Source organism: Atractosteus spatula, chromosome 23, assembly GCF_055471065.1.
Source record: "Atractosteus spatula isolate fAtrSpa1 chromosome 23, fAtrSpa1.hap1, whole genome shotgun sequence".
Taxonomy (NCBI): Eukaryota; Metazoa; Chordata; class Actinopteri; order Semionotiformes; family Lepisosteidae; genus Atractosteus; species Atractosteus spatula.
In genome coordinates, this window is record NC_142728.1 from 8,898,544 (window position 1) to 8,913,000 (window position 14,457).

The following is a 14,457-nucleotide window of genomic DNA, read 5'->3' on the forward strand; positions in this document are numbered from 1 at the left end:
AAATCCTGAAGCCCCTCTTTATAGAAGTGTTGTTCATTATCAGGAGCCAACAGCTGTGACAGACGAGGTCCTTCAAGACCCCGGGCCGCAGAAGTCCTCCGCCAACAGTAAAGAGATTGCAGACGTGGAAAGGTAGGCCCCTTTCACATTGTACTGTGTTGACCTACCACTCTTTACTCGGTGCTTACTGAACAGCTGCTTTCTGGATTTTCTTCACAGAACGGGAGCAAAAAGTGGGAAAGAAAATGATGAGGGTCCAAAAAAAACCAAAATAGTTGAAAGAAGATTATGTATAAGCCCCATATAATGTTATGTGCAGGGTATTTCGAATTGCAAAATGAATTTATCTATTTTAGATCATTCCTTCACATCCAAAATGTGTAATAGTCATTTTGGGGAGAACAAGAGGAGAAAATTTGAAAAAAAATGTCTTGAGGTTTGATATTAATGAACTAATGTGCAGTTTGATAGCCTCAATTCATCTAGGCTGTACTCTAGACTTGGAATAATAACTAAGCATGGTGTCAGTGATGTGGGCGAGTGACCCTTGTAATTGTATCCTTAACAGGAGGCAGAAATCCACAGACTCGGGTCAGAGCGATGAGGAGGTGGACGAACTCTCTCTCATAGACCACAAGGAGATCATGGCACGAATAACACTAAAGCAAGAGGTGAGCAGCTATTCTGTAAGTGGCTCACACATCTCTAGAACTTAGGAGAAGTGGATATGTGCATTCTATATATGCAAAATCTCAGCATTTGTGATTTTCAGTTACACTAAGAGCTGTTAAATGGAGTTATTTGAATTTGATCAAGATCAAATTTAAATTTTTATTATAATAATAATAATAATAATAATTCCTTATACTTATGTAGCGCTTTTCTGGAAAATCCACTCAAAGCACTTTACAGGTAATGGAGACTCCCCTCCACCACCACCAATGTGCAGCACTCACCTGGATGATGCGACGGCAGCCATAGTGCGCCAGTACGCTCCCCACACATCAGCTATCAGTGGGGAGGAGAACAGAGTGATGAAGCCAGTTCATAGATGGGGAGTATTAGGAGGCCATGATTGGTAAAGGCCAATGGGAAATTTGGCCAGGATGCCAGGGTACAAGACCTTACTCTTTTAAAGAAACACTCTGGGATTTTTAATGACCACAGAGAGTCAGGACCTAGGATTTACGTCTTATCCAAAGGATGGCACCTTTTTTTTTTACAGTATAGTGTCCCCGTCACTATACTGGGGCATTAGAACACACACAGACCGCAGGGTGAATGCCTCCTGTTGGCCCCAACAACACCTCTTCCAGCAGCAACTTTAGTTTTTCCCAGGAGGTCTCCCATCCAGGTACTGGCCAGGCTCACAATTGCTGAGCTTCAGTGGGTTGCCAGTTGTGAGTTGCAGGATGATACGGCTGCTGACAATAAGGTTGTCCCAAAAATGTTTGGTCAAATGTATTCTATTATCTTCTTTCTTATATGCATCCAAAGACCATAATCCTGTGTTGGGGATATAGTAATTGTATACATTTTTCAAATTCACAATTAAATTTAAATCTTTTAGCTACAACTAAATTTTGTGGAGTCTTTTCTGAAGTGATTATCATGGGTAAAAGTTCTGACCCAACATCAAATGTATCAGGTTTGATACATCAAACCTTCAGTAGTAACCGTTCAGAATACCCAGATCTGAGTATTGCTGTTGAATAAACATTGCTCAGTAGCATGTCAGGAGGACATCTGTATGACTTATACTGCAGCCTGTCTGGGGCTTTTTAAGATATTCTGTTTTATTAAAGGATCCTTGCTTGCTCTCTCCATTTTCCCCTCAATTTTGTTGTATCCTGCACACTGCTGCCCACTGCCTGCTTTGCTGGGTAACTGCATGGTCTGGTCTTTCCTCTGTTCCGCAGCCTGACAGAGGGCAGTACGTTTGTGTGTGCGAGACATCAGTCTGGGCTCCTCCCAAGCTCCGAGCCAGCTATTTTAAAGGGTCTGCATGAATGCACAAATTATCCATTGAGAAAAGACAATAAAAACAAAATAGACAATATTAGGGGACCCAAGGGAACTGCATTGAAGAGGAATATTCATTGCTTAGCCTTTGGAGAGTGTGGTTCAGCTAGCTCTGTGCTGAGCTTGGCTTGATTAGCCAAAGGCAGAGAGAGGATCTCGATCGTTAGTGTTTTGGACTGCGTGCTTATTCTGTCTGTTCCTGTCTAATCCTCTCGGCCTTGTGCTTTCAGAATGATGACGGACCAGATGTGCGGGCTGGATCAGGAGATATTTTATTAGTCCACGCCACTGAAACAGACCGCAAAGGTATTTATGACTTCCTTGTGACATCTCCTGATTAAAAGCTCATTCTGTCTTGGTTTCGCATGTTCTTGTCATGAATACAGTTGGATTTAATTTGTTTTTTAATTGCGTATTGGTAATTGCAGGTGTTCTCTTCACCCTTTGTATCTGAAATATGAAACTGTGTGATTGTTCAGTGCACAGCTGGAAATGTTACTGTTGTTTTTTCTCGAGTGACTTGTATTTAAAATACACAAGTGGATTCTGGTTGATTTAGGTCTCATTCACATAAAGCTTTGTGGAAAAATAAGATCACATTGGTTTATCAGATTTCTGTAAATTCACCACTAAATGCTAAGGTGCTAATCTGTGTTTCTTCCGTTTCAGATCTAGTTTTGTACTGCGAAGCGTTCCTTACAACATATAGGACGTTCATTACACCCGAAGACCTAATAAAGAAGCTCCATTACAGATATCCTTTTGATACAGAAAGTATCAAAGTTCTCCTGCTTTCTGTTATCTATGAAATCTGGGTTCACTTTGATTTTTAATTTTTTTCAAAGGCTGACTGTGGCAGGTCCAGTTCCAAAACTTTCTTACTGCATCATTTTACACTGGGTGGTGTATAAAACAAAGGCAATTCAAGTCAGAGACGTCATTTGCTTGCTGAGCACATGCAAACCTGCTGTCAAGTCAGTAGGTGTCCTTCAGTGCTCCAGTCAGCACTAACTCTCCTGTCAGGCACCATGGAGCTCACTGAGCATCAAAGAGATCAATTACTCAGAAAGCAGGGAGAGTCATAGTGCCATGTCTGCTGATATTCATTCTCCCCAAGCAGTCAGGAGTTGTTGCTGGAAAATGGAGTCTTTATCAATTGGCAATGCTGAATTTCCTTGGCATTATGTAATGGCAATTCCAAAGTGTTGTATGTGTGTATATATGTTTTACAACTTAACTGCCATATCCGTTATGTCTTGTCTTAATTTTAAAAGGAAAAGAGTAGAAAATGCACAAGCAACTTAAATCAGTGTTATATCATGCAAAAGATTTTTTTATACAAACTTGACGTGGGACACAATCAGTGTTTAAAATGTTTTTAACAATACGTTGCTTTGGCTAATGTGCAATCAGTGTACCTTTTCGTAGTCTTCTTTTAAAGAAGAAAGCTTGTGAATAGGATTTCTGTTTGATTTAACTAGTCTAAATATATTATTGTCAGACAGCTTGTGCAACATCATTGAATTGAGCTATTTTTGTTTGCTCAGCTTTACAGAAGGAAATAAAAGCGTTTTCTCTCTCCTTTTTGTACAAGTCTGTTGGAACAAGTCCATAGAAACAAGCATGTACCGATCAAATGGAGGTTAAGTAAGAGCAAGCTAACGCATGTTGACATTTAAAAAACCTTCCCCTTGGTTCAGTCAAGAGCAATGATTTGACTTTGAGGAGAAACCTAATGTGACAGTATTACTGGCTTAGAAAAAATGACTTGAAACATAATTTGACATAGACATTGTTTTATGAGGATGTTGCGTTTTTCTTACTTACCCTCTTGTAATACGTAATAGAACCTTTACACCAGTAATCCTCTATTATAAATGTGTTATAAGTCCATAGTTGAGTCTCTCCAATTCAAACCCAGGCTCCGAGTTGTGCTTGAAAAAGAAAAAGAAAATACAGTAGTTAACATTGATTTTACTTGAGAGATGCTTCAGTGGAACAGTAACAAAGAAACTGCAACATGTCACGATCAGGTTACTTTAAAATCCTCTGATACTGCAGTTGGTTTAAGTTGGACTGTATGTTTTCAAGGATTTGATGACGTCAACTTTGGGCCATTTTAAACTGTGGATTTCATTTTCTTAACTCCGTTGTACATATACAAGATTCTGTCACAGCCCAGACACTTTTAAGAAGCGTGTGAGCAAAAACACGTTTTTTGTGCTTGTACGAGTTGTGGATGAACTCTGGTGAGTTTTTTTTCTTGAAGTTTGTTTGTGTACCAGGTGAAAATGTTTATGTGGCTGTGCTCTTACATTTGTTCACTTCATGTTAACAGTTCAACCGGAATCACAGGGTCTTACTGACTTCTAAAAATGATTTGAAACTTCATTTGACATGGAAAACAGAATGTTTTTTTATGAGGATCTCATTTTTTGCTTATTACACCCACTTGTTATATGTAATAGAAACTGTACAGCAATAATTCTTTATAAATGTGTTATAAATCTGCAATTGAATCTCTCCAGCTCAAACCGAAGCTCTGAGTTGTTAGAATAACATCTTTACACAAATAATTAATTTAAGCTGCAAGGTCACCTTTTTTGCAGACTAAAAATGCATGACTCACAAACTTAACCCTAACCACACGACGTGCGCTCTGGTACAAAACTGTGAATGGCGCCTTCGCCACCAGGGGAGGCTGCTAATCTGTCCTCCCACCTCCTCCTCAGCCTGGTGGAGCTCACAGACGACATCCTGAAGCAGCTGATGGAGCTGGTGTTCAGGCTGGTGTGTAATGGAGAGCTGAGTCTGGCCAGGGTACTGCGCAAGAATATCCTGGACAAGGTGGAGCAGAAGAAGCTGCTGCGCTACACCAACTCCCTGAAACCTCTGGCTGCTCGGGGGGTAGCTGCCAGGTGAGGGCTCCAGCCTGTTCAGACATCATTCACCCATCTCCCTTTTTATCAGCACGCCTGCTGGCAGCTTGTTTCCAATAGCCTAGTTTCCTGGCCTGTGCCTGGAGCTGTTGAGCCCCTCTCCCCACCTACAGCATCTTCTGCATAGATAGTGGAAGTGTGGGTAGCAGCAAAGTAGAACAGATTGGTTTTAAAATAATCATTTCTAGGATTTTTCTTTTCAGAATTTTTCTAAATATACAGGACCTTCTTCCAAACAGGTCATTTTGAGAGATGGAAGGGATTCTTTTATGATTTGGTAGGAATATTTTAATCACTCTCATTGTAAATTAGAGATTTAGTGGTAGTTTGTTTTTTTGGAGGTGCTACGTACAGTAGGTTGATAGTTAGGAAATGTTAGCATTCTTCTTCTCTAATGTGTCAGTTCATTACATTCCCAATTTTCTGTATGCCTCTCTTCAGACCGGGCACTCTTCACGACTTCCGCAGTCATGAAATCGCTGACCAGCTCACACTGTTGGATGCAGAACTGTTCTACAAGATAGAGGTAATGGAGGTCTGATTGGTTTGGGATTTCTTTCAAAGCTGTATGACTTTTATACAGCACGGGTGTGTGAAATCCTTCCCCTTATTCAGTTAATCTAATTAGCAGATGGGCTGTCTGTTCACCTTGCCTTTGACTTTCCCTGTGCTCTTGGTCAGATGTTAGTTTTCGATGTACCGTTGTGACACACACAGACCTTGTTGGAAAGGCTTCTGCACGATTGCATTTACAGAAGAATCTCACTGAGTGATGCACAGGAACACTGCTACCCTTGAAGAGGCAGTTTGGCTTTCACTTTATTAGATAGCAGAGCTTAACTATTTAAAGGCAATAAAGTGATTTCTTCGCATGGACCCATCTTGTTAATATCACGAAAGAGATTAACTGATGACAGTTATCTGAAGATTACCCTTTCCTTCACTTTGCTCTGCAAATCCTGGATTTTCCCTGCATGCTAATCCAGGAGCTATCTAAACAGATTACCATTTTCCCTACAGTATGCCATGAAGGAAGTCAGTGGAAAAGGTTGAATAGAGGAATTCATTAGATTGGCAAGAGTTCTTTGCAGTTTTTGCACCACTGTAGGGATTCCCATAAGGATGTGCTGTGGTGTGACTTATTCAAATGTAACCAACAGGAAAATTTTGATTTGACCTTCACTTCATGGCCCGACTCCTAAAGCCACTTCTGTTGTTCATTCCACTGAGAAATCCATTGTTTTCACTTTCCTTTACTTCTAGCCTTACATATATTTAGTTGTTTAGGGTTCTGATTTCCTCTCTCTTCACAGATCCCTGAGGTTTTGCTGTGGGCTAAGGAACAGAATGAGGAGAAGAGTCCCAACCTGACTCAATTCACAGAGCACTTTAACAACATGTCCTACTGGTACGTCTTCAAACCGCACAGCTTTGTGTAACACTCTCACTGATATCTCTGCAGTGGCCAGGGAAATATTGTAGAAGGGTAAATGTACATCTTCAAGGCTCAAACTCCTTCACTAGTTCTACAGTAAAGGCTGTTTCTCACTATTCTCATGCCTGCATTCGAAGTGAAGTCCAGTTTACGAGAACATATCTGAATTGATGCACTCGTACATTTTGAAACTTGAAACTCGTACTCATACGTATACTCAGTACTTTTTTGCTGTGTAGATTTAGTGTTTGGAACCCAATACATGTTCCCTGCCTGTATGCCAAGTTTGCTATGAGGAGATTCGAAATAACTCCTGCACATTTTTCTTTATACACCATTTTCATTGCAGTGTACTATTAAAAAAATCTGTTCATTTCAAATGAGCTGTCCTACCACCTCAGATTCTTATATCCTATGCTGTTTTCTTCAATAGCTGCTGGTCCTACAAATCTGGTTGTTAGCCATTTTTTTGACAGTTTGGAAACAGGCATTCACACCATATAACAAGATGTGCTGGACCAGAGCATGTTAATGTTGGTCTCTTCTCTTTCAGGGTTCGATCCATAATAATTCAGCAGGAGAAAGCCCAGGATCGGGAGAAGCTACTTCTTAAATTTATTAAAATTATGAAGGTGATTGTTCTCCTTATGGATTGTTCTATTAAAGCTCTTTCATTCATCAAAAAAGTGGAGGAGTGTTTCGTCCATCTACTGAAACGTAAAAAACAAGAGCTAAGCCTTTATTTTTTCTCTGCATCAAGTGATCTGTTTTATTATGCTCATTGTGTTTTCTATGTATTGTTTAGCACTTGAGGAAGCTGAATAATTTTAACTCGTATTTGGCAATACTGTCAGCACTGGACTCAGCGCCGATCCGAAGACTGGAGTGGCAGAAACAGACTTCAGAGGTTTGTAAAATCTTGTGAATCACTTCAAAGTGTAGGCACTGTTTTCACAGTTTCAGCACAGTTACAGTCTGAGTTCTGTAGAGTTTAGTCAACTGCTCCATAGCCTCTTTAGGTTTATGGCTTTAACCTGAGACGATATCTCCAACACTACAACATTCTTAGACGTTTCATACTTTTTAAGAAGTGTATTCTTTTGCCAATTCTGTTTCTATGTTAGCTAATTTTTGTGCTTCGTAAATGAGATCTGCATCTGCATTTTTATATTTTGGGGTTAGAAAAAATCAGCATTGATGAGTGCATTTCAAGCTGCAATAAAAGTAAAATGTACACAAAATTGTAAAACAGATGAAATGTCCAGGTATGCACAGCAACATGTGATTCAGAACGAGGCAACAAAAACCTCTGGTGATGTGTTGAAGTCCTATTACTTTGTAAAGAAGCAGGCTTGTGAATACATCCTATTTCATCTAATAGAAATATTGCTCTTGACTTCGAGACGGTTTTGCCGACAAATACTACTTGCTTGTTAACTCTGCATGGAGATCACATTGGAACATTTCTTCAATGAAATATCTTCTGCACAAGCTGTACTTATTCACTTGTACATCGCATAACATTAGCCATTACAGTGACTAGTGAGCGGGAAGGGCCACAATTCCTGCGAACTCTCGCTCCCTCCTGTGGCGAGACCACAGGGCTCTGCAACAATATGGCAATGTCTCATACTTTCAAAAAGTTCACGATTTTGTGCTTAATTCAAAATTTGTAAATATTTTCTATACCCTCAATGAATTTAGTTTGTAACTGAGACTTAAACCGGTCTAAGAGATTGGGACTGCAGTTCCGGTTTAAACGGAGGCGTGACTTGCGATCTGTAGGCTCACTAGATCTTACTGTTCTGTTGGTTCTGCTCTCTGCAGGGGCTGGAGGAATACTGCACCTTGATTGACAGCTCCTCATCTTTCCGAGCGTATCGAGCGGCGCTGGCGGACGTGGAGCCTCCCTGTATACCCTACTTGTGAGCAGGCCCCTTTTCACCCTAAACTTGATACACACAGACTTCCTCACAACTAACTCCATATCCGTCTCCACTAGGACAGCTCAATAGGCAATACCAGATACTCTCTCACCATGGTGCATTCTTATATGTACTTGTATCTGACAAATTCCTGCCTCTCCTGACAAAACTGAATTGCTACATAACTTATGAGAGTTTAGAATGTCCAGGCTGATTAAGTGGTTCTTTTCATGGCAGGAATAGTTTTCAGGATTTGCTCTGACTTTAAATCCAAACTTCAGATCACTTACACAAGTATTGCAAATTCCAAAGCTGGTATGTGCTTCTGGAGGCGTTTTGCTCCTAGCACCATTAAGTACCAGATGTATAAAATGTTAATGGCTGGCTGGTCCTTAGTCCAGATCCCTGCACGAGTCCTGTAGATAATAGTGTTCAAATACATGTCAGAATCATCTCACATATAGATATCCTGATGGGTAACTTTGTAGAGAGATGGCAGAGATCAGAGCTGCTGGATCCCCAGCTGTATGATTTGCCCCTCATTTTTCACAGTGTTTTAAGACCTTGTTAGTCATGTCAATGGTGCAGAGCACGGGAGCACAGGCCTGTTTAAGGATGCCATGTTGTTTATTAGGTGTGTCCATTCTCCCTTAGGGGTCTCATCCTGCAGGACTTGACATTTGTTCACCTGGGAAATCCGGACTTCATCGATGGCAAGGTCAACTTCTCCAAACGGTGGCAGCAGTTCAACATCTTGGACAGCATGAGGCGCTTCCAGCAAGTGTGAGTGTAGGGCGGGTGTGGTGAAATGGTAAAACTGCATTGCAGTTGCAGCTGAATCAGGCCAAAGTACTTCATTGATCATGTTATCAGTAGTAAATTAATACAGAAACCAAGCTACGTGGTATCAGGACATTGTAGGCTGTGTGAACTTCAGACGGTGGGAAGTTTTCCGAATTCTCTGTCTCAGTCAGCTGTCAGTGAAATTCTTTTATTTGTCCAACAAATGATGCCATAAGAATGCTTGATCAAAGGTCCCACTTCTACAAAACTTTTTCAGTGGGAATTTTTTCAATCACATAATCAGACTTAATAAGTATGTGATAGTTTTGCTTGAAACAAAAGCAAAAAAAAAACTCTTTAGTCCCTTAGTCCCCCCAAGAACCTTAGTTGTAAGATTAATGGATCTTTTGTATCTGGACATACTGTTTTTTTTAATATTCAGACTGCTTGCCCTATGAAAATCAGACCTAGCATTAAATTCACAATACCTTCAAATTCATTTTGGCTTTAAACTGTTTCTTTTATCCGTTCTTAACTATAGCGCAAGGATTATTTTGGCGTGTGTGTATTGCTACATGTGTCAGGACTCATTTCTGCTCCGATATTTTCCTGCTCCCAGGCATTACGATCTCAAGCGCAACGATGACATCGTTTCCTTTTTCAACGACTTCAGCGATCACCTGGCAGAGGAAGCGCTGTGGGAGCTGTCTTTGAAAATCAAGCCGCGCAACATCACCCGGCGCAAAACGGAGCGAGAGGAGAAAACTTAGGGGCGGGAGGCAGCTCGGACGCGTCTGTCAAACCGAAGCAGCTTGAAACTGAAACTGTGACGGCAGCTAAAAGATTGGAGAGAACCCCTTTTCTGTTACAGTTTACTCGGAAACGTTTTTCTTTCGGAAAATGGCCTGGCTCGTAGCCTGTGGCCCAGACAGCAGAAGGAAGAGGGAGCGCTAGTGCAGAGCTCAAGCTGGAGGCTTTTGAGTGACTGCCAGATTCCTCCCTGTCTGTGTCAAGCCCCGTCGTGTCCCGTTTCATTGTGTGTTTCAAGACGAGCCTGTGGTCGTCCTCCACCAGGTCTCTAGAATCATTAATGCCCATCACCAAACCTGCTTCTTTTGCAATACTTTCCTTGGTGTCCAAGTGAACTGTTTGCTGTTGGAGGACAGATGCTTGGCTTGGCAGGGGAATCTCCTGCCACTCCTGCTATAGCACCTGACAATCTGTAGACTGAAGGGGTTTGTCAAGGGGCTGAAGACTTCTGTAAACCTAGAAAATTGAAGCAGGGGTACAAAGGAGGGCAGTCGTGGTGCTTGTGGCAGAGGTGTTGTCTAAATCCAAGAATAAACTGTCAGAATACCAACTATGGTTCCGCATCCAAACATAAATTTTACATGCGTTCTTCTTTAAGCAATTGATGTATTCTGCTTTTGTTCTTTAAAAGTTCAGTGCGGGAAGAATCTTGCCTCCTGGCAAGCTGAGTTCAAACGTGCACTAATAACACCATGACCTGTGGCAGATATGTGAGGTGTTATTAAATAATGGGAGAGTTGGGGAATGCAGTCAGCACCTTTGTTCTTGCCCAGTATGTACCTGGGTGCATTGTCTTCTGTCTCTCTGCTCTGCTACAGGGAGGACAGAAGAATGTTACTATTATCTTCTCTTGTCTACAGAGTTACACTAAAATGGGGCAAGGCTCAGTGCACAGCTAGGAAGAGCTGGGGGAAATGGCTCAGTGAACACGATCCTAACGGAATCTGGTGCTGTATTTCATTACACATACCATCATTTTCTTCAGAGTTATTATATTGAACATTTGCCTCTTTCAGCATACTTAATCACTATAGTAAGTACATAATCGGTATAATACAAAGAAATATGTTCTGGAGCATTTTTTTATGAGTGCTTAAATGAGTCATACTTAGGTTCACTCCCCAACACACCCAAACAAACACGCTTAAACCAACACACCCTATGTCGGAGTAGTATTATTAATTGTAGAAATATTGTGGAAATATTGTAGCTCAAACTTGTTTCATCAAGACCTTTGCACAATGGGTAAATTTAGAAGGAGAACACATCCATCCCTGACACCTTAAACATTGAAATACAAAAAGGTTTTAATACATTCTCCAGCTGATCCCTTTCACAGTATGTAGCCAGTAGTTGTAAGGACAGTTTGGTTAGTCTGTGAAAGACATGGGTCAAAACATTGATTTTAGTACATATATCAACAGTTTGCTTACTGGAGAATAATCGTTGGTGATTGCTATCCCATAGTTTGTCATATGGGGTTGCTGTCATCAAAGGAAAAGGAATACAGGCCAATACGCATTTTATAGCTCTGGTTACCTCCCACAGTCAAAGGCCATACTGGCACGTTAATTGGCTTCTGGGAAAACTGTGTGTGTGTCTGTGTCTGTGTTTGTGTCTGTTTGCCTTGCAATGGACTCGCGTCCCATCCAGGGTGTATCCTGCCTTGTGCCCATTGCTTGCTGGGATAGGCTCTGGCTCCCCCCCGTGACACTGAATTGGATAAAGAGGTTAGAAAATGATTGGATGGATGAGTGTTATAACAAACTGAATTACTCTAAATAAAAACAGCATTTGCTGATTTTCCTCAGCTCTGTGCGGTTTTGTAAAACAGCAAAGGCACATCATCAGTACCATGACATAAATGTATGGCATTTGTATTACCTCTCCGCGCCTAGCAAGCATTTAATGAAACCTTTCAATTGTAAATGTTGTACATTTCTCGTCTGTAACTTCCCCCACTCCAGCTGGGCACTGGGTTTTGCTAAAGATGGGTAGCTTTGGACAACCGCATGTAAGCGGTACAAAAAGTTCACATTTTCCGTGGGCTTTATGTAGTCGCATCGACAGAGAGGTACGAGTGGTTGCACACTTGAGTATTGTAGTACCCTGTATTGTATAAGCAAGTGGCAGGTTGTAAATAATAGTGTTTTAGATCATTCTGAGATTTTTTTTTTAATTTTATTACCATGTGCATGAATTTTGAATTTAGAAAAATTGTATATACTCTGACTGGTGTGAAAAGAGTACATTTCATAGGGAGGGGGATTGATGGGAGAGGCCTTCTGATATACAGTTTGGTGTGGATAGTATGGTAATGCACTTTTCGTTGTTTTAAAGCTGGTAGAAGCTTTTTTTTAATTGCAAAAAGGTTCAACATTTATGACTGTAAATCAAGCCAAACTTAATCAACTGGAATAGAGTGGGAGATGAAAACACTGCTTCTTAAGTTGACAAAAGTGACAAATTATTGAATTATATAAAGGGGATGTAAAAAATTTCACTCAGACCAGAAAAATCTCTGTCCCTTAAACAGCATTGTCATTTCATTTTTTATTTCTATATTGTCTTCATTTGTAACTCACTATTCTGAAAAGATTATTTATTCCATTTTGTGCCATTAGGAACTGCCTGGAATGTTGTGGTTTGTTATTTGCTTTCTTGTTAGTATGCTTGAGCTGAAACCGGACAGCACAGACACAGTGATGAGGTTCTCCATTTCTAACTTAAATCCTCTTTGATAGCAGATGTTTTGAGACCTCTGTGAAAACAAGGAAGAGTTGATTTTTAGGAGCACATTTCACAGATTATAACTTTTATTGTATGTGCGGTGTCTTCGCAGTCCGGCTGATGAAAGTAAATGGTACCAAAGAGGATAGCAACCACTTAACACTAACATTCCTCTTTGGGGAAAAATGAAAATGAATACAAGTCTGCACTCAATGAATTATTCTTGACATTCCTGGCTTGTTTAATAGCAAAATCATTACACCCTGAATGACAAGTACCCCTTTATCAACACTGACACACTGACAAGAGGTTGTGTTAATTTATCATCAAGTATGTTACCTGAATGTGCCAAATGTAAAACTAGTTAAATTCTTGTTCTTGTTTAAAATGTTTTACAAGGTGTTTAACCCTCCTGCTAGTTTTGCTTCAGCTACCCTGTAAAATGCAGATAGGAGTTGTACAACTGAACCTTTATTTATGCAGTCTTTTTCAGTTATAGTATCGGCATGCCTTTTCATTTGTTTTTCTGTGCAAGTCTTTTTTTTTTCCCCCACATCTACAAGAATCATTTTTTTTTCAAAAAAGCTTTTTTTATACAGATGTATTTTTGTGCATTGGTAGTATCCAGTTTTTATCACTGTGAACAACTTGCCTTTCCTTTATGATCCGAGCTGTAATGAAACAACAAGGGAGACCCTGTGGACTTTAATTCCAGGTTCTAAATTGCACATCAGTTGTATCTGAGGGCAATTGAGGTCATCTGCCAACACTCCCTCCTCCCTCCTTCCCACTGCCCAACACTGTTACTTTGTATGATAGATCTGCAGCTACATTATGAGTCACCTCCTTGGAACCATGTAAAATGTAACTTTTGTATTTAAAAAATAAAATTTAACTACAGTATCTTGTTTACAGTGCATGCAGCTGACTGCAAATTAAAAATGACAATCGAAACCGAGATTAGGACTCCTGCCGTGTTTTCATTCCTCGCAGTTTCAAAGTCTGTTTAAAAAATGTAGCGTAACTTAATGCATTTCAACGACTTGCAAATGCATTTTTAGAATGACCCTTTTTGGATTATAGAAGTACTAAAAATCTGTATTGAAAAGCTGCATATTAAATTTGGTATATATATATAGTAGATACATGAATATACCATAGTAAATTGTAAGGTATACATCATTGTGATATAGGAATGTATGTATAAATGTGTAATATAGAAATCTATGGCAAAAGTAAAAATGTACATTTTATAATTAAAAAATTAAAACAGATTGAGTTTATTACATCACCACTGCAACAATTTCATGAACGTTATTGTGCAATCTTGTTTACAATCTTTTTGTAGCAGAGGTAATGACACTTTCTTAGACGTAAATTATTTCTGCTGCTCAACATTTCACATCAATAGGGGGTCTAATGTGAAGGTCATAGTCCCGCAATAGTGCGGCCATTGAAATAATACAAACTGTGCAGTTGTAATGCATGGTTTTGCACCAGGTGTTGATGCTGTCTTGCGAGATTTCTCTCTGTACAGACTGGATAAGCATGTATCTTCAATGATCCATACATCATCCCAACTGCATGAGCATGACATTGTCGCAACAGGACGAGCTCAGAGGAACGATGTCCCAGAACTTGATGGATATGAGGCTGCCAGTAATGGTAGTACCACACTGCCATCAGTTATTACAAGTGGAATGCTGCAGCACACTTGGAACATCTAGGCATGGGGTCTATCCAGTCAATGTACTGTAGAAATTACAGTGCTGCACTCTTAATAAATGTGGAAAAATGACTACCAGAACCCATT

At 40.2% G+C, this 14,457-nt stretch overlaps 1 protein-coding gene across 10 annotated transcripts in view; it reads left to right on the forward strand.

The window, feature by feature from the left end:
- rapgef1b (Rap guanine nucleotide exchange factor (GEF) 1b) overlaps positions 1 to 13,602 on the forward strand; it is a 90,831-nt gene extending 77,229 nt beyond the window's left edge. For 6 of the 10 annotated variants that reach the window (XM_088940570.1, XM_088940573.1, XM_088940574.1 and 3 more), the window contains 13 exons: positions 44 to 132; positions 569 to 686; positions 2,253 to 2,328; positions 2,692 to 2,776; positions 4,179 to 4,271; positions 4,755 to 4,940; positions 5,403 to 5,487; positions 6,275 to 6,369; positions 6,950 to 7,028; positions 7,202 to 7,303; positions 8,224 to 8,321; positions 8,976 to 9,104; positions 9,724 to 13,602. In XM_088940570.1, the coding sequence (XP_088796696.1) occupies positions 44 to 132; positions 569 to 686; positions 2,253 to 2,328; positions 2,692 to 2,776; positions 4,179 to 4,271; positions 4,755 to 4,940; positions 5,403 to 5,487; positions 6,275 to 6,369; positions 6,950 to 7,028; positions 7,202 to 7,303; positions 8,224 to 8,321; positions 8,976 to 9,104; positions 9,724 to 9,874 (1,386 nt within the window). In that variant the 3' untranslated portion in view covers positions 9,875 to 13,602. The remainder of the gene's footprint in view (positions 1 to 43; positions 133 to 568; positions 687 to 2,252; positions 2,329 to 2,691; positions 2,777 to 4,178; positions 4,272 to 4,754; positions 4,941 to 5,402; positions 5,488 to 6,274; positions 6,370 to 6,949; positions 7,029 to 7,201; positions 7,304 to 8,223; positions 8,322 to 8,975; positions 9,105 to 9,723) is intronic. The other 4 variants (XM_088940571.1, XM_088940578.1, XM_088940577.1 and 1 more) reach the window with 2 other exon arrangements.
- The last annotated feature ends 855 nt before the right edge of the window (positions 13,603 to 14,457 follow it).